Source organism: Pelobates fuscus, chromosome 5, assembly GCF_036172605.1.
Source record: "Pelobates fuscus isolate aPelFus1 chromosome 5, aPelFus1.pri, whole genome shotgun sequence".
Lineage (NCBI taxonomy): Eukaryota > Metazoa > Chordata > Amphibia > Anura > Pelobatidae > Pelobates > Pelobates fuscus.
The window spans coordinates 326461560-326482394 of NC_086321.1; the positions used below are offsets into that span (position 1 = coordinate 326461560).

General features: G+C 39.0%; 1 protein-coding gene across 5 annotated transcripts in view; it reads left to right on the forward strand.

Moving 5' to 3' along the window:
- The window catches only part of ADGRL3 (adhesion G protein-coupled receptor L3), a 437355-nt gene that overhangs the window by 143537 nt on the left and 272983 nt on the right, over positions 1 to 20835 (forward strand). For all 5 annotated transcript variants that reach the window (XM_063455649.1, XM_063455651.1, XM_063455652.1 and 2 more), the window contains exons 2-3: positions 1382 to 1574; positions 19906 to 20156. In XM_063455649.1, the coding sequence (XP_063311719.1) occupies positions 20102 to 20156 (55 nt within the window). In that variant the 5' untranslated portion in view covers positions 1382 to 1574; positions 19906 to 20101. The remainder of the gene's footprint in view (positions 1 to 1381; positions 1575 to 19905; positions 20157 to 20835) is intronic.

The following is a 20835-nucleotide window of genomic DNA, read 5'->3' on the forward strand; positions in this document are numbered from 1 at the left end:
CTTAATGTACGCCTATACTGACTTATTATACTTTCCTCTTCCATGAACAATAGTGTTAATAAGTTAATATGCACTTCCAGATTGTGACCAAATATCTTTAACATTATTTGTTATCCTTTTAAGAAGGATTAATAAAGTCATCATTTATTTTATTTCTCACCAAAGGGAGCTACAATTTTAAAAAATTGGTTCTAGACATCCTTCCTTGATCCCAGCACTTCTGAACCTAGTGGCGGATATGGCAGTGATTGATCCTATCCCTCACTCAGAAACTTTTCATGGTCCCAGAGAAGGTCCCATCTGGGATCTCAAGGTCGTAAACAGGTTTTTGCAAGCTCCTACCATCAGAATGGAAACCTTGCTACTGGCCTTCCTGGCCACTCATGAGCTAAAGAATGCTAATCTCTGCATTCTTAACCACGCAACTGGTTTCTCCGCCTTGTATTCTTGGACCGTCATTAACTAATTGTCTAATTGGAAACATTCCCATGAGAGGAGAAGGAAGAGAGAGGGTTTTGGATTGATCCTACATCTCCAGATTTAGCGTACCCATCTCCACAAGTTATGGATTCTGTGACTTCACAGATGAAAATGAATTTATCAACAAGCATAAATTTGTTTCTTTAAATCTTTTTAGCGTTGAAAGTATAATAGCATGTGTCACCTATAACTTCTAAAAACAAAAAAAGAAGAAGAAGAAAAGTTAGATAATTATTTTTTTGGTGTGTGTGTATATGTTTATTCAGATTAACTAATTGTGTAAAAATCTGGAAAACAAAAACGTGCGTTTCTAAAAAAAAAAAAAAAAATTAAATATATTAATCTTTTAATTTTAATTACATTTTTACTAAATTATTCATTTTACAAATTAAAAGGTTTTTGTAGATCAGCGAATTTAAGTAACATGCACATATACACTCATAAAGCACAGTAGGAACCTCTGATACAGACTTGAATAAATATATGTAATTTAATATATATATTTCTTGGCACGTTCCAAGCACAAGATGTGTGACAGACAGATAGTTCGAACATGCTATATATTAGCATATAATGGGAATGATCTATTAATTCTACATGTCCAATGACTGGTGACCTTAGGGCAGTGTTAGCTAACATTTGACTATTGTGCTGAGGTTGACAGCTTTTTACTCAATGCACAGTCAGCCAAAAGCGTGGCGGAATATCACAGGAAACATGATATATAATAGCTTCAATGCCGAAGGCTAGTCATCACTGCCTTGAGTTGATTATTACTGGGATGACATTATCAATTCCTGTTCTATTATGTCACTTCATTTAATGCAAAGTGAAGAAGTAATCAGTGTGGTAGTATATTTTGTATGGCTGACACAAAAATGTGTACTCTCTCTCTCTGCAGGATAAGATGCAAACCACAACCTAGTCTTATTATGGTCAGTCTGATCATACAGAAGAGAACGTATCTGAAGATGTGTCGATTGTAGAACCAAGCTTCATTTGGAAGTCTCTGCAAAATACCAAGATTTCTGTCAGGAATGTAGCCACAGACCTTTAGCATCCTGAAGAGAGGTATGCTCTCCCCCATACGAAAGGTAAAGAAAAAAAAAGTGTTAACTGTGGTACTGTTTAGAAATGCATAGCGAACTTAGGAATTCTGGATGAGATCTCAATGTGCAAATTAAACATGTTTTGCAAATAGGATGACTAGATTATTATTGGAAGAGACACATGTAAATTCTTTGTTAGTTAACCTCAACACGTTCCTTTCAGAAACCATGTTTTATAAAATAAAATATAACATCATTAGATCACACTTATCCAGAAAGAAGACACCTCGATAAATTCAGAATTGTCTGACAGGTCCCATTATAGTATTATAGTTTAAAAAAAAAAAAAAATAATAATAATCTCTTTAAATGCGCTCAAAATAATCTTTTCTTTTCAACTCATTTTATATTGTGGTAAAAACAGAAGTAAAAAAAATAGAAATAAATTGAGTCCATGGATGTGACGCTAAATCGGTTCAAATTGGGACATACAACATGATTTAAGGTTGATCTGTGAAAAATATGTATATGCAAAACATTAAAAGGATTTTTCTGGTTGGAGCGGACTTTCATTTCATTCTTTGCATAGTGAAAATGCATTAAACAATATAGCAAAAATAAATAAATACATAAATAAATGAACAGAAGAAAATTAAGGAAACCTTTGAAATTCCTACATTAGCTTGAAATTCCTAGGTTTGCAGGTTCTTAAAGTGATCTCTCCGCAGACTTGGAAGTAAGTGTACGGACATGTGTTAGCCAATCCAAACCTTCCAATTGTTTTGACTGGCAATCGCTGTCCAGGCCGCTGTTCTCTGCTGGTCTTTTGAATGGAGTTATACACAACTGCACCACAATGCAGTGGATACATCTGGTACACGTTCTTAGAAGGGCAGGAATAAGCCTTCCTCCTGTGATGTCTCTGAATGAGCTGGTTAGCGTGTAGCTGTGAGCTGCTAGCTGTGCAATTGCAGTGATTTTGTTTCCAAATTGCTGCAGTCTTAAGGAACATAGTCCTTCTAAGTATGGTGCTCACTGCTCACTGTGTTCATTAACAGATCATCTAAAGGAGAAGTGGCCAGAGGCACATAGAACTATTGTTTTTATTTATTTCTTAATTTCTAAAATTAAAGGGTACACATGCAAGTAAATACAGAAATCACGCCAAGCAATGCTAAGGTGCTCACTCATTAATGCTCTATTTCCCCAGGTAAAAAACAAAATAGTGTACAAAAATACCATAAACAACATTGCAAATATCTGACTTCCAATATACACATTGTATCCAGTAATCCAATGTTACGAAAGGCCAAGGCCTTTAGCAGATATGCCCCAAATGAAAACATGCATGCATTTAATTGTGCATTTTTCTTTAGAGTTATATCTAAAACAGCTTGCAAAAAATGTAGTTCTCTTGTCTGCTACATTTCCAAGCACGCCACTTCTTCCCCTGTCCCCTGACTCTCTGTGGCTGCCTAATCACAGACTTCACAATGCAACTCTATGAGAAATCTTAGCAATGCAGAGGCTCTGGACAATTGCTGCCTCTTGAGTTTAGCTCCACTGAGCTAAGCAACCAGGAAGTAACATGACATGTTGTCTGCTTGAAAGCCAAGGGGGTGTAACAAGGTAATTTTTTTTCTTTGTAAAATAAAATAAGAGGATTCACTTTTCACACATTAAGCATTTCAGCAAGCTAAATTGTTTTAGGGGTCTATAGTGTCTTTAATGTTAAAACTTTGGAAATGCAAAATCAATCTATTATAATTATATTTTACTTTATTCTTAATTCTTAATATAAAGTCAAAACTTATCTATAGATGGCATCAATACCTAAATAGTTTATATCATATTATTTATGCGCTCATAAGGAATTGCCCAGCAGGACTGATTTCTATTCCTGAGTACCAGTAAAATAATCGTGGAGAGCTATTTTACATTTGATCGTTTTTATATTACAAGCCAACATTGATCCTTATACATATACAGCCTTGCTGAGTTGAAATGTGAGAAAAAACACTTCCTACTCATTTGCAAAGCATACTAAAACAGAATGCGTGCAGTGACAAGGCTGGAGAGAGTGGTTCCATATCCTATATAACAAATTTATATAAAAATTTGTGAGAGCACGGTTTGACCAATGAAGAAAATGATTTTCTGAGCTGAAATCTGCCTTCCATTCTCTCAAAATATAGGCTAAATCGGCGTCATTGTCACGTATGTTAGGAACCACCGACGTTCCATGCTAACAGTTGATCAGGAGAACAAGGTGACTGCTGTAACGTAGAACTTAAGAAATATATCTCTAGGGTATTTGTCTCAGAAACCTAGTCAGCTCCTCTGGAGGCCTCTTTGCTGAGTCCCTTGATACCCACTTTTCTGCTTGAAATCTCTCTCCTAACACATGGGAAAGGATCTGCTTTAACTTCACAACCAAGGAAGACTTCACTTCAAACCACAACTACCAAATCCGCTTCTCTGGGCAATTTAAGAAAAACATATATAGTGGAGTGAAGTGGTTTGGATATGAGGCGGTCTTGTATGAAATGGCAGGCTCCATAGTATAATTTAACACCACCCATGTGTAGAAGCTAGGCAGCAGAAGCTGTCAAAATAAAATCTGTGTCCTTTTTTTCCCAAAATACCATGAAGATCGACAGAGCGTGCCAAAAGATAACTTCAGTGAGACTCCATGCCAGACCACAGGATCTGGTTATAGAAGTTTAACAGACATCAGGGCTTACAGACCTGCCATAAGCCATGCAATAAACTTGTTGTGATTTTTTTTTTTCCTACACTATTCCATCAAGGAGGCCATTATAGCAAGAGCTAGGAAGTTAAAAGCTGTGTTGGCTTGACGAACAGGTCCACGGAGAATTGAGTGAAATAAATCAGAGACATAAATGTGAGGGAAAAAAGTATTTGATCCCCTGACAAAAAAATGATCAGCCTATAATTTTAATGGTAGGTGTATTATATCAGTGAGAGATAGAATAACAAAAATAAAAAAAAACAGAAAAACGCATGTCAAAGTTCTAAATTGATTTGCATGTCAATGGGTGAAATAAGTATTTGATCATCTATCAATCAGCAAGATTTCTGGCTCCCAGGTGTCTTTTATACACGTAAGGAGCTGAGCTTAGGAGCACTCTCTTAAAGGGAGTGCTCATAATCTCACCTTGTTACCTGTGTAAGAGACACCTGTCCACAGAAGCAATCAATCTGATTCCAAACTCTCCACCATGACCAGGAGATCAAAGATCTGTCCGAGGAGGTCAAGGAAAAGATTGTAGACCTACACAACTGTTGCGGTCACCGGCCCGCCGAGCCTCACGGTCGTGCCCGACCGGCACGACCGCTCCGACTACACGAGCTTACCTGCTCGTCGGCGAGCCGGGAACCGCGCGTGTAGTTCTTCCGGGCATCACGCCCGAATCCAATATGGCGCCGACCACGTGGTCGCGTCTATGGATAGCCCCGCCCCCGAGAATTATACTAACGTGTGCGTGACGTCACGACGTCAACGCACACGTACGTTCTGGGGTCAGAGGTCGCCCTCTGACCAATCATAGCTTAGAGAGGGGTATTTAAACCCCTAATTCACCCTAGTACTTTGCCATGTCGTGGTTTCAGTTTCCTGGTTTCCTGAAAGTGCTAGTTTCGTGTTTCTGATTTCCTGGTATCCTGATCCTTGGCGTTTCCCTGGTTATTCTGATCTCTGGTTTCCCTGACTTGGCTTGTCTTATCGGTATTGAGTATTTTCTGGCTTCCTTGACCTCGGCTTTCCCTTTGACCATTCTCTGTCTCTAGCGTATTAGTCCGGCCATTCTAAGGTCCGGTTTACGCTCTGTCCTGTTATTTTTCCTTTTCTGACTACTGTATATGTTTACATAGATTCTGCGTGCTGGACCACATTACTAGTCGTGACATTACGACATGGCCATGGATCCTGCAGAACTATGCAAACATATGATCGCCTGTGAAAATAGGGTGGAGGATATGGACCACAGGTTAGACCAATTTGCTCAGGCATTTCAGACCTTGCTCCAGAGGACTGCCTATTTAGAGGTCCCTCCTGTACCACCTGTGGTTCCGCCACCTGTAGTGGTTCCCGTACCACATAAACCACCGTCCATAACCTTGTCACCGCCCCCTCGTTATGGAGGTGATTCTAAGGAATTTAGAGGTTTTTTAAACCAAATAGAATACCACTTTGAGGCCTCCCCAGGTTCATTCCCAACAGATAGATCTAAAATAGGCTATCTGATGAACCAATTAACTGGAAAAGCCTTGACTTGGGCTAACCCCTTATGGGAAAGTGGTGACGCAATAGCCCGTGATTACAGTACCTTTCTTACGGCCTTTAAGGCTACATTTGAACCTAAAGGCAGGGAGAAGAACGCTGCCAAAGCCCTTATGAGAATCAGGCAAGGCAATCGTTCTGTAGCCGATTATGCAATAGAGTTCAGGACATTAGCGTCTGAGGTTGATTGGACCAATAGCGGTCTGGTGGCTGCTTTCTCTGAAGGTTTAGCTGAGAATATACAAGATGAAACTGCAGCTAGAGACCTTCCGGTTAGTCTTAATGAGTTTATTGCCTACATGATAAACATTGATAACCGGCTCAGAGAGAGAGAGAAAAACAAACAACGTAACAGACGTTCTAATTTGTCCATAGCTCCTCGTTTCTCTAACCCAGTGGTGAGTAGCCAAACGCCTCTTCCAGAACCTGAACCCATGCAATTGGGTAGTGCTAAACTCACTGAGGCAGAGAGACAACACAGACGTAACGAGGGGTTATGTATGTATTGTGGCAAGAAGGGACATCTAAGATCGTCATGCCCGGTTCGGCCGGAAAACTTGCACACCTAAGGCACGTACGGGGACCGACCTTAGGTGTGATGTATATGTCCCCTAAATTGACTAAGAACCGTTTCCTGGTCAAAGTAACCTTATCTTTCGAGAACACTACTGTTCAGTGTGAGGCTATGATTGACTCTGGGGCAGCGGAGAATTTCCTAGACAAAGAGTTCTCTGCTAAACATCTCCTGCCCTTAAGACATAAAGAGAAACCTATAGCAGTCGAGGCCATTGATGGAAGGCCTCTTACCCAGCCTTTCATCACACACGAAACTCTGCCAATCACTGTTTCAGTGGGTATTCTCCACTCTGAAGAAATTACCTTTCAAATCATATCTTCACCTACAGTTCCGATAATACTCGGTTTCCCTTGGCTCCTGAAACACAATCCACGTTTAGATTGGATTGAAGGAGAGATTGTGAGTTGGGGTGAGAGATGCAAAGGTGTTTGCTTTAAGCAAATCCCACAACCTATTGGCACCATTAATGTTCCTGTTACACCTCCCTTGACCACACAAATTCCTCAGCAGTATATGGATTTGAAAGAGGTATTTAACAAGGTCCAGTCAGAAGGGTTACCTCCTCATAGACCTTATGACTGTACTATAAAGTTATTACCAGGGACTATGCCTCCCAAGGGAGGAGTCTATGCCTTGTCCCCCCAGGAAAATCTTTGTTTGGAGGAATATATTAAGGATGCTCTCAGAAAGGGTCATATCCGTAGGTCCTCCTCACCAGCCGGGGCTGGATTCTTCTTTGTCTCTAAAAAAGAAGGAGACCTACGCCCTTGTATTGATTATAGGGGTTTGAATAGGATTACCATAAAAAATGCCTACCCTATTCCCCTTATATCAGAGCTATTCGACAGATTAAAGGGAGCTCGAGTCTTTACCAAGCTCGATCTCCGAAGTGCCTACAATCTAGTCAGAATTAAGGACGGTCACGAATGGAAGACCGCATTTAACACCAGAATGGGACATTACGAATACCTGGTTATGCCGTTTGGATTATGTAACGCTCCAGCGGTATTCCAGGATTTTATCAACGATGTCCTAAGAGAGTACCTTCACATGTTCGTTCTAGTGTATTTGGACGACATTCTCATCTATTCCCCAGACCTAGAGACACATCACGAACATGTGAGAATTGTACTGAAAACCCTGTTACAGAACGGCCTTTACTGTAAACTGGAGAAATGCCAGTTTGACCAAACGGAGATACAATTCCTTGGATACGTTATATCTCCGTCTGGTTTCCAGATGGATCCTCGTAAACTGGAGGCAGTCTTACAGTGGCCATTACCCAAGGGCCTTAAAGCTACTCAACGCTTTATAGGTTTTGCGAATTACTACCGCAAATTCATAAGGGGATTTTCCTCCGTGATTTCCCCTATAACCAATTTAACAAAAAAAGGAGCAAATTGTATATCTTGGCCCAAAGAAGCAAGAGAGGCATTTGAACGATTAAAATCTTTATTTTCCTCAGCACCTGTCCTGACCCATCCTGATCCATCCAAACCATTTATCCTAGAGGTGGATGCATCAGAGACAGGAGTTGGAGCCATTCTGTCTCAAAGAGAGAGTCCTGATACGCCTTTACATCCCTGTGGATTTTACTCTCGCAAACTCACACCTGCAGAGAGGAATTACGACATAGGGAATAGGGAACTTTTGGCCATTGTACTTGCCCTTAAGGAATGGAGGCATCTCTTGGAAGGTTCCAAAGAGCCACTTTTGATCTTTACTGATCATAAGAATTTGGCTTATATTGGGGACGCTAAGAGACTGTCCTCTCGTCAGGCTAGGTGGTCATTGTTCCTCTCCCGATTCAATTTCGTAATTACATACAGACCTGGTACTAAAAACACAACCACTGCCCATACCTAGTGCTCCATGGACCCACTTGGCCATGGATTTCATTGTGGATCTACCCAGTTCAAACGGGTTTAATACAGTCCTTATGGTCATTGATAGATTCACGAAGATGGCACATTTCGTCCCACTTAAAAAATTACCATCTGCTCAAGATCTAGTTCAAATATTCTTGAGAGAGATCTTTCGGTTGCACGGTGTACCCAAAAGCATAGTATCTGACAGAGGTACCCAGTTTGTTTCTAGGTTTTGGCGTTCCTTTTGCAAACAATTGGGCATCGAACTCTCCTTTTCGTCAGCATATCACCCTCAAACAAATGGAGCAGCAGAGAGGGCGAATCAGTCTTTAGAAGCCTATTTACGTTGCTTTATAAATGCCAATCAATCTAACTGGTACGAGCTCTTACCCATGGCTGAGTTCGCCAGAAACAACGCCACTCATGAATCTTCTAATCACAGTCCATTCTTTGTTAATCAGGGTTATCACCCCACTGTTTTTCCTTCTGCATTCTCAGACACAGAAATCCCCGCTTTGAACACCCGTTTAGATTCGATTCATGATACTTGGGATTCCGTCCATTCAGCTCTGCAAAAAGCCTCATTACGAGCGAAGGTCCAAGCTGACAAGAAACGGGGCGCTAATCCTGTCTATATTCCAGGTGACAGGGTGTGGCTCTCCACAAGACATATCAAGCTTAAGGTCCCGTCCATGAAATTTGCCCCTCGGTACATTGGTCCCTTTCGAGTTACCCAACGTATTAATCCAGTGACCTATACTTTGGCACTACCGGCTCATATGAGAATAGCGAATACTTTCCATGTGTCTCTGCTCAAGCCCCTTACTTGCAATCGCTACACAAGGGTATCCACTCCTCCTCCGCCCTTGGTAGTGGGTGATCAAGAGGAATACGAAGTCCGTTCTATCATGGACTCCAAATTATCCAGAGGTGTCTTGTCCTATCTCGTTGACTGGAAGGGTTATGGTCCCGAGGAACGTTGTTGGGTTCCTGCTGACCGGGTCCATGCGCCCCGTCTTATCCGGTCATTTCACAACCGCTTTCCTCTTAAGCCGGGTCCTTCCCGCTCGGTGCGCGGTCTTCGAGTGGGGGGTACTGTTGCGGTCACCGGCCCGCCGAGCCTCACGGTCGTGCCCGACCGGCACGACCGCTCCGACTACACGAGCTTACCTGCTCGTCGGCGAGCCGGGAACCGCGCGTGTAGTTCTTCCGGGCATCACGCCCGAATCCAATATGGCGCCGACCACGTGGTCGCGTCTATGGATAGCCCCGCCCCCGAGAATTATACTAACGTGTGCGTGACGTCACGACGTCAACGCACACGTACGTTCTGGGGTCAGAGGTCGCCCTCTGACCAATCATAGCTTAGAGAGGGGTATTTAAACCCCTAATTCACCCTAGTACTTTGCCATGTCGTGGTTTTAGTTTCCTGGTTTCCTGAAAGTGCTAGTTTCGTGTTTCTGATTTCCTGGTATCCTGATCCTTGGCGTTTCCCTGGTTATTCTGATCTCTGGTTTCCCTGACTTGGCTTGTCTTATCGGTATTGAGTATTTTCTGGCTTCCTTGACCTCGGCTTTCCCTTTGACCATTCTCTGTCTCTAGCGTATTAGTCCGGCCATTCTAAGGTCCGGTTTACGCTCTGTCCTGTTATTTTTCCTTTTCTGACTACTGTATATGTTTACATAGATTCTGCGTGCTGGACCACATTACTAGTCGTGACAACAAGGCTGGAACGGGCTACAAGACCATCGCCAAGCAGCTTGGTGAGAAGGTGACAACAGTTGGTGCGATTATTCGCAAATGGAATAAACACAAAATAACTGTCAGTCTCCCTCGGTTTGGTGCTCCATGCAAGATTTCACCTCGTGGATTTCAATGATCATGAGAACAGTGAGGAATCAGCACAGAACTACACGGGAGGATCTTGGTAATAATCTCAAGGCAGCTGGGACCATAGTCACCAAGAAAACAATTGATAACACACTACGCAATGAAGGACTGAAATCCTGCAGCACCTGCAAGGCCCCCCTGCTCAAGAAAACACATGCACAGGCCCGTCTAAAGTTTGCCAATGAACATCTGAATGATCCGGTGGAGAACTGGGTGAAAGTGTTGTGGTCAGATGAGACCAAAATTGAGCTCTTTGGCATCAACTCAACTCTCCGTGTTTGGAGGAGGAGGAATGCTGCCTATGACCCCAAGAACACCATCCCCACCGTCAAACATGGAGGTGGAAACATTTCTCTCTGGGGTGTTTTTCTGCTATGGGGACAGGACAACTGTTCTGAGCGGGAACCACACAGACCACACAGAGCTCTCACCCCCGCACGACTTACTCTCCCAGAAGAGCCAAGGGCACAACTCTGGGACAGATCTCTGCACCTGTTTTGACAGATCTGTAAGCACAAGGCGCTAACCTGGAGGCTGGTTTTCGGGACACTCAGCCCTATACCGCTTCTATGAGCCACGGTGCCACTGTATCCCCCCACATGGGGTCGGGTAGCTTTTTTGGATGTGGTATGATGTCATTTGCTGAAATATTGCATTGCTCAGGCAAGGCCATAATTTACCTTTATTTTAAGTATATCTTGAGAGTATTTTTTTTTTTTTTATCCTGTAGGCTTCCCCACAAGCCTAAGAGTCAAGCAGAGCTGTTTTGCTGCAGTCAGTCTATAATATAATCCATTACTTCTCCTCATCTATGTCATTTCATACTGTAACGTTAATGGATGTCTGCATAGCCTGTTTTATTTTACTTTATTTGTTACTCATAAAAGTGCGATACTATCGACATGCTATTTAATATGCTTGCACCTACATGTCTCATTTTATCTTGTGGATTTGTCATCGCACGTTTGTCTAGTTTTTTTCATCGCACAAAAAAATAAAGAATTATAAAAAAAAAATGTTTTTTTTTAAAATACACCTACCATTAAAATTATAGACTGACCATTTCTTTGTCAGTGGGCAAACATTTCAAAATCAGCTGGGGATCAAATACTTTTTTTTCCCCTCACAGTAAACTGCATGAAACCATATAAGGATTATTAATGTGAAAATAATAAACATTGCTCTTTTTTGGTAATTTTGCTTCTTAATTGTTTACACAGATCAACAGACTGTAAGAACATAACAGTGTCCAATGGACCAGGTTAGCTTATCAGACATTGAATATGCATTTAACTATGGTCCGATTTGTCCAAAGCCAATAAAGTGATTAGATTCCATTTATAGGCAAATCAAAGCAAACAACTAAAAATGAGAATTAAAATGAGACGTAAATATGAATTAAAATGAGACGTCTCATGACCATGATATAATGGCACCATTGACAATCCAATTAAAAGTAGGAGCAGCTTCATACAAAATATTACAAAAAGAAGAATTCCTATGGGAGGGATCTCAATACTAGAGGTATTGCTGTGAAAAAGAAAATTAGAGCAAATAAGGAATGCTGCAAGACCTGGCTGTATTGTAATGGTATGTTCACTTTAGCCTGTAGCTACTCTGGCTGCAGGCTGACTCTCCGGTCCTCCTGCGAGCACAGCACTGTATCAGAGTGTTGCCATGGTAACATGCAGAAACGCTCTGACCAGCCTGCTCGCAGCCCTCCCAGGCCCTTCCCTCCCTCTGCTGGAACTATTTGCCAGCAGACCAGTGAGGGAGATCTTTGATCTCCTCACCAGCCCAAGAGGGCTTACAGTTAAGCTGGCTCTGCATGGGCCGGCAGGGGAGATGAAAGGATCTTGAGGCCCACTGGGCGTTTTCTGCAGAACCCACCACTGCCCACCTGAAAGCCCAAACTGCCGACTAGTGGGCAGTAGGGACCAGGTTGACTACCCCTGGTCTAGACAATTGTGTCCAGGCAGTTCTGCTTCCCTGGCAGATACAAAGCAGAAATTGGTGGGAGGTGATCTGTGATCATTCTTTAACTGGCTATATCACGTGAAGAAGGTGAAAACGCTCAAACTCCTCAACACTGTCTCCAAGAAGCAAACCTTGTCCAAGATGCCTGGGATCAACCATCACATCTTGAAGTGGACAACATATCAACTGGTTGAGATAGTACATGTTTGTTGAATAGAAAGGTGAGGAATAATCATGTGCCAGTTTGGCCAGAATACCAAAAAAATAATGGAGACAGAAGAACTCCAGAAACTTTCTCGCCAACCGAATCTGAGACATTACTATTTCTGATATTTAGTAGGAGAGATGATTTCTGTCTTGGTTAACGGGGTACACGGAATCATTATCATTTGTATTGGAACAAGAAACATTCTCTACATTGAGTAGCTATCCAAACTACATGATCTCTGCAATTTGGGAAAATATTTTTTTTCTAGAAAGTTTTTGGGGAAACCTTTGATATAAAGTGAAAAGCTGTTAATTGGAAATGTAGATTTCTGATTATAAACCTCAGAATGTGCTGATGATCTGAAGTATTTGAATATCATAATACGCAGTCTTGAGATTAATACAGAGATAATTCAAGCAACACAGGATTTGACAGAACTGAAGGGAGCCAGGGACACTGGATAGTTTGAGTATATAATTTTAGTCTCCTGTGAATTGTAGAACCAGGAATAGGTTGGATATTGGAACAAAAACTGTGTGGGATAGGAGAAACAAATCTATTAAAACAGCCTTTTTGATTATGTCTCCAGATCTGGGCCATTTCTTCCTGCCCTCTATTGTATTTTCATACAGCTTCCTCATAAAATTACCAAAGAACATGTCTTCTCGGAATAGTAGTGTACACATATTATTCTTTGAATGTGTACAGTATTCACATTTCATCGACAGAGTCAATAGGCCCTCACTTGATGAAAATTAATCACATCAACTGAGGGTTCCAGGGAAAATTCAGAGGCCAATCTGTCATTGAAGAGTGCCTTAATACTCTTGGAACATCTGAAAGAAAGCCTCTTCAGTATGAGACAATCAGAACTGGAGTGCTCTGGCTACTGAGGAGACTGCTCATGCAGAACAACAAACAGTGTCGGTAGTCAAATATGCTTTGACAAGATGTCCATCTATAAGATGTGAAAAAGGCCATTGTTTTTCTTCCAAATCAACCAGCACATTAAACGTAGGTGTAGAAGATTAATAACCGGCCTATTCTGCTTTGTAGGTAAGCAATCTGTCATCTCTTCCTTGTAAAGGCTTTTCACATGCAAAATACACCAACTCTGATCGCAAATCCACAGGAAAAGTCTTATTCTTTTTTTCTCGGTTCTGAAAAATAACTACTGGAAACAGCTTCAGTTGATTTCTTTTCCCCCCATATCTTAGCCGGATCAGTCTCATGCTTTTTAGCAAAGTCCCTACCTGCTTTTATATGGCAGGCTTTCAGTAATGGTTTCTTTTCTCCAATCTTCCCATATAGTCTAAGTTCGAAGCTGAGCTCTTGAAATTGTAAATTGGTGCACATTTACGCTAATCTTAGCCACTGACCTCTGCAGCTCCTTTAGAGTGACTGATGGTTTCTTCTTGGCTTTCAAATCTCCCTCTTGCTTGATCGCTGAGTTTTCGAGAGTATCCTTTTGTAGATAGTGTCTGGTTAGAGGTATCCTACTCTTCTGGATAAATGATCCAACAGTGCTAACTGTTATTTCAACATCAATATTATTTTGTGCCATTTTTGTAACGGATGTAGTTTTTGTACTTTTTCTCAACTGCTGTAGAATGCGATTACTTTATCGTTGTTACAGCAAACCCTCAGATCTGCAGGCTGACCAGTGATCCTTCTCTAGAGTGAGACTTTTATCCAGAGAAAAATGCTCGTTAATGTAATGGCTCACAGTTAGAAGCCAATTGTTAGGTAAATGTATTGCTATTAGGGCATTTTGTTAAGCTGTGTGAGCATGGGACTTCAAGGCCGGAGAAATGTTGACTGATTTTGCAAACTGCATAATTTAGGTTTCTATTTTTCTATCAACTATCGTTCAACATAAAACTAATGTCATCATAAAATAATTATTATTTAGTTTGTGTTTTCAGATAAAGTATTATGCAGGACAAAAGTTCAATACAAAGAGTTGAGAGTCTTTCAGTCAGATGTGGTAAATATCCAAGGGTTTGAATACTTTTGCAAGGCATTGCAGTTCCTTACATCCTCCCTTTTCTCTCCTTTTTTCTTTCTTTTCTACGATATCCAATTCTTCCATCCTCGATACTTTAAAGTCAAATGGCTTACTCGTTAAACACTGCATTTTTGTGAATGAAAAACGCAAACTAAAATACTCAAACTGGGACTATACCAGAGTGGAGAATATTTCCAAACTGGATATTTTTGCCTAAATGTTGTAATGTGGTGTTTTTTTTCCACAGAAAAAATATATTTTTTTCTATTTCAGCCAAGTTTAATTCCTAGGCATGCACATCCGGAGAACTGATTAAAGTATGTCCTAGCTATATATTCCCTTAACTCTAACCACTCACTGAGTTTAATTCAATCTCTGTCAGGTAGTGTCCTGAGCCAGATGAACTCACTTTATGCTACTCTTTGATATTTTAATGCCACAATTTCTTTAAGCATTAAACTTCATCCAGATAACTTCGCCCCTCTACCCTCGTCTGCTATCTTCAAGGTTCTTCAAAAGAGGGTAAGGATCTCAATTTATTCATAAGCTTAGAGCCATATCATTCCACAATGTCAATATTTCTGCAACTATCCTTGCCAAAAAATTAAACCAAACCATTTCTTCTTTCTCTGGGTAGCCCTGATCACCTTATCCAAGAGCCACAGGAAAATACCATCAGACTTGTCAATGTCATATATTTTTGTAAAATGTAATCCATTTTTGTAAAACCCTACTTCTAATTTCTACGCATGTCAAAAAGTTACTCTCAGTAGTTGTAAGAGTTTCCATTTGCTATGGGTAAAGACCCTTAATAGACTCAATGAATACATTGATCAGCCATGACATTAAAACCACCTGCCTAGTATCATGTAGGTCCCCCACATGCTCCCAAAACATAACTGATGCTTCCAAGCATGGACTCTTCAAGACCTTTTAACTTGTCTTGTGGTATCTGGCACCAAGGTATTAGCAGCAGGTCTTTTAAATCATGCAAGTTGTGAGGCAGGGCCTCCATAGTTTCGATTTGTTGTTCCAGGACATCCCACGGACATCACCCAGTCTTCTATCCATAACTATTTGTCCCTTGTCAGTGTCACTCAGATCTTTGTACTTGCCGCATTATATATCCCTCTCATTGACAGTAACAATATAAACAATATTAGAGGGCACATCTGTTCTCTCCCAGATACTTGGGCATGACTGTTCTCTCCCAGATACCTGACCCTAATTGCCAAACCCGGTAAGGACGCAATTTTGCTTCTTAATAGTGATTTGAAACTTCACGCTACAAGAGGTTATGGTGCTTAGAGTGTTCCTTAAATAGGACATGCCACATGCGTACAGTGTTGCGTCCAATGTGAATATAGCAGTGGTGAAAGAGGAGATGGCCGTTCTTATGGACAGTAGAGGAAATATGGTGAGCACCCATGTATCCCTGATAAGGACAGACAAGTCTGGGAGGAAACTGTGCAAACTGTATGAATTTGTTTTTCAAAGATAAGCATTTCCAAACTTTGATACGCTGGGACTGCAAGTTTAGCAGCAGCCATCAAATTGAACAAATCTATGCAAAATTGCATAGCTGTATAAAACAGACCACCTAGGGTATTTCTCAAGGGCAATTTGACACTTCATTTTGACACTGTAATCATTTTGGAATGAACATCTGCCAAACTGCTGGATATATTAAATGATTTGTATTTATCACACTCATACAAGCACAAAATTGTAGTTTCACAGTAAATATTTTATTGCGTATGTGTGTTAATGCAGGAGAAAACATGGGTTCAACTTCATCTCCTGAATACAGCAGTACCCTAGTCGTAGTAATTTTTGTGTGTGTACAAGACTTGAAATTTTGACAGATTGATTTACTGGGCCTATGGCATATTTGGTGTGGAATAACAGCCCCCAACTGATAGTTGCTCTTACAATTGCATATAATTTGCAAATAAGACCACCTTTGCTTTTTAATAGTGGGCATTTAGAGTATTTTTCACAGTTGTTTAATCATACATTTCTCCCAGATTTGGCACTAATATATTTAGCATGTGTTTTCGCACAATTTACAATTTTTTGGTCGATTTCACAGACATAGTGTATTCTACTACTGTATAGACCATATATTGTATTCTGTTTTATTCCCTGGTTATATTATAATACATTAAATGTATATCTTTTACAGATTAGACCACCACTAAAACTACAACCTGCTTGCCAGTTTGACCACAGCAGGATTAATAAAAAAAAAAATTAAAAAATATACAAATCTAATACTACACTCTAAAAGTTTATTTTTTATTTTTTTTATACTTAACCCTAATACTAAACTCACCCTTAAACCTAACCTTAATACAGGCTCTAATCCAAGCTCTAAGCATTACCCTACCTCTAAGCGTAGCTCTATTTGGAACTGTAGCCACACTTCTATACATGACACTTGCTCTAATCCTAGCCCACCCATATATATTGTTTGTGTCTCCAAATGGTGACTTTCTGTGGCTAATTTATTAGCAGATACAATTGTTCTGAATTGTTATAAAACATTCAAGCAATTCAATGGTATGGTCTCCAGTGAAGATGTCTGACAAAACCTTTTTGAATAAGAAACAAATATTAAATATAAAATAAAATATTGTTTAAAAAAAACAAAACGTAACAACAAAAACAATATAAAGAAACAATGTACTTACTTGGCCATGCATAATAGCACTTCATGTACCAAGCGTTGCATCTGCTAAATCAGCATTTGTATTGAAGGATATTTTTTTAATGTTTATGTCCACCAGACCATGTGAACCTCACATAGTACAAGACTAAACACGCCATAGGCATTTATAACACACTAATTATTTAGAGGTTTCTAAAAATATATATTTTTAATCATTTCAACCAATCCAAAATGTCCATGATGTTCACTTGAGGACTGGCAAGGGGAGCATCAGGCCACTTGCCCTCTGGACTACTAGCATTATAAGACTGGCAACTGGATGTGTGTTTCAGTTTTAAATCATTCTTCTTGAAATTAAAATAGCAGTAGGTGCATTTTGATATCTGTTGGCACGGCACTGCAGGAGTGTGGTAGCAACCAAGAATTCTGCAGGATCTTTGCTAGTCCAGAACTTTGTAGGTTTGTGCAAGGGTTGGTGGCTTGCGTGGGCAATACGACTTTTGGGAAGACCAATTAGGAGAAGGTTACAATAATCCATGCAAAAGTTTACTAGAGCATAGACAAGGTAGTATCTTGTGTAAGAAAGGGGCGGATGCAAGCTATGTTTTTAACCCCTTCCCGAACGTGGACGTACTAGGTACGTCCGAAAAAAACGCAATTTGCGTCTATAGTGCTGCCTGCAGGGAGACTGCCTAAACTGACAGGCAATCCCCCTGCTGGTGAAAAAATAGAAAAATGTTAATAAATAAAAAATATATAATATATATACATATATATTATATATATATATATATATATATATATATATATATATATATTATTAAGTATATATATATATAGTTATAATATAGATATAATATATGTATATATATTATATATTTTTTTATTTATTAACATTTTTTTTGAGTGCACTCTTTTTCTATTGGTATATATATATATATACCAATAGAAAAAGAGTGCACTCAGGAGGACTTCTTTGAAGAAAATATACTAAATGTATTCACATACGTGTAGTAATTTTAAAAACGATCAAGTCGACGTTTCAGTCCCCGAAGGACTTTTATGATAAAAGTCCTTCGGGGACTGAAACGTCGACTTGATCGTTTTTGAAATTACTACACGTATGTGAATACATTTAGTATATTTTCTTCAAAGAAGTCCTCCTGAGTGCACTCTTTTTCTATTGGTATAGATTACGGCTGAGGCAGCACCGAGGCAGGCACAAGACCGGCAAATTGAGTGTGGGACATTCGAAGACTACATATATATATATATATATATATAAATATATATATATATATATATATTATAAAAAAATAAATAATAATTAAAAACAAATACAACAATTTTAAAAATGATTTTTAAAAATGTACAAAATGATATATATATATATATATATATATATATATACACACACACACACACATGCTCACATAGTCCCATGCACTCACACATTAAAAGTTTCTCATGTCGGGTGCATAGTTCCTGGGCTCCAAATTGTTTAAACAGCAAATGAAGTTGGCTGCAATCCGGCCAAATGTTTATTAAATCTAAAATGACCCACGTTTCAAAACGACTTTATCGTAAAGAAACAGTTTTTGTGTATAGATTATGCCCCCGCAGTCTCACTGCTCAATTATCTACCATTTAGGAGTTAAATCACTTTTGTTTCGGTTCATGCAGCACTTGCCAAACCTATCCTGGCTGTGACTGACAGAGCTGCAAGAAAACAAAATGGTTTCATTTTCAATCAGATGTCAATTTTTCTTTTTATCTCCTGCTGTTTGAATTGAGCTTTAACCACACATGGGATGATCCTGCAAGGTCTAGAAAGTTGTTGACAGTGCAGGAGATAAGAAATATGAAATTAAACAGGATTTGCAATAAAGGAAGTATAAACATTAGCTGACTCTTTACAGGAAGTGTTAAGGAAAGCTGTGCAAGTCACGTGCAGAGAGGTGTGACTAGAGCTGTATAAACAAAGGGCATGATCTATACACCAAAACTGCTTCATTAAGCTAAAGTTGTTTTAGTGACTATAGTGTCCCTTTAACATTGGGTATTTCCAAACTCAGGACAAAATGTAGAAACTATTTTGTACGGGTGTTTTTTGGCGGTTGTATATGCGTAATAGATTTTGGGTGTCAAAGTTGGAAAAAGTTCATTTTTTTTAAATGTTTTCGTCATATTTTATAATTGCTTTTATAGTAAATGATATGATGACAATAATGGTATCATTAGAAAGACCATTTACCATTTAAGACCATTTAGAAAGACCATTTAATGGTGGGAAAAACGGTATATAATATGTGTGGGTATAGTAAATAAGTAAGATAAGATATTGTAGATAATTGACAATCCAGTTTCCAATTAATGAAATTATTTATGAATTATTATTCTAGATGAATTAGAACAAATCTTCCATTTCTTTCATCTTTGCTATTTTTCCTTAAAAATGACAATTCTCTTATTACTTGTTTTCAATTCCCAATATAGTGTCTAAATCCCATTATGTGCAAAGCGTTGATGGGTAATACAAATGTGTTCACTAAAAACGTTTTGTGTAACAGTTTACATGGGTAATTTATAGGAGTATTCAAACACACCATGTAAATAAAATAGTTTAATTCTTAGTTTATTGTCCGCAATGTAATAAGCTTTCTAAATAATTCAATACTGCTAGAAAAAAGTACCAAATGATTTATCTACAGAAGTCTATGGTGATTTTTGTGGATTACTCATTTGGAAATGTAATCATTTGAAAGATTGTTAAATCAAGGCCATATAGGCTATATGATTCATGTTTTTTTTTCTTCCAAGCTTTTTTCTTATGAATGACTCCCTAAATACTGTTTGTTTTAATTATTTTTTTAGGTCTTGAAAGTTTCCTGATTTTGAATATTGGTAATTTTGCATACAATTTATGTAATTTGAAAAGTGAACATTTGGATCCAGGAAACAGAAAAAAACAAACAAACAAAAACAAAACGTGAAGCAAGTGATCTGCAGACACATTCATCAAAGGAAACAAAAACATTGAAGAGGCAGTTCCAAATCATACCTAAGAGCAATGTGGTCACTACAGCTGCTGTTTTTCATCACAATTTCAGAAGCACTAACATATGGTAAGATTTTTTTTTTTTAATTTCTTTTTTATATTCTGCTTTAGATACGTGTAGAATGTGAAATTACACTTGAAATTATTATTTGCATTTTACCTGTTATATGTGATATGTGTGCAATCTTTCTGTCTCTTTTGAAAAGACTGAAAAGAGGAATATGATTTTATTTGCTAAATCAGGTGTCAATAAAATGCCCATGTACTTTTTTTTTATTTATTTTAAAATGTGAAATAATGCCCCGAGTTCATTTTTCCATTAATGCACTAATAAGATTCTCACGTTTCTCACTATTTTATAACCTGAGACATTGCCGAAATCTTCTAGAATAGTAATTTGGGGGAAAGAGACTAGTAATATGCACACATCATGGCAAAGACTTACATTTTGCTTCATTGAAGACTTTTACACCTTCAGTTTGCGGATGTTCCTTAATTAGATAAAGAGTTAGTTCTAAAGAGATTGCAAATAATAAAAATGATACAGGTCAACCTTCTCAGGTACCATTTTTACTAACAAATGGTCAGGATGAAGCCCCATGGTTGGGAAATGTAATATAAACTTCTATGGGCCATAAAAAATGCTTCAGAAAATCCAAATATTTTAATTAATTAAAAAAGATAAGGCCATTGTGGTTTGTTAACTGCATTCTCTGTGTTTGTGAGCTATTCGCCAGCCACATAAA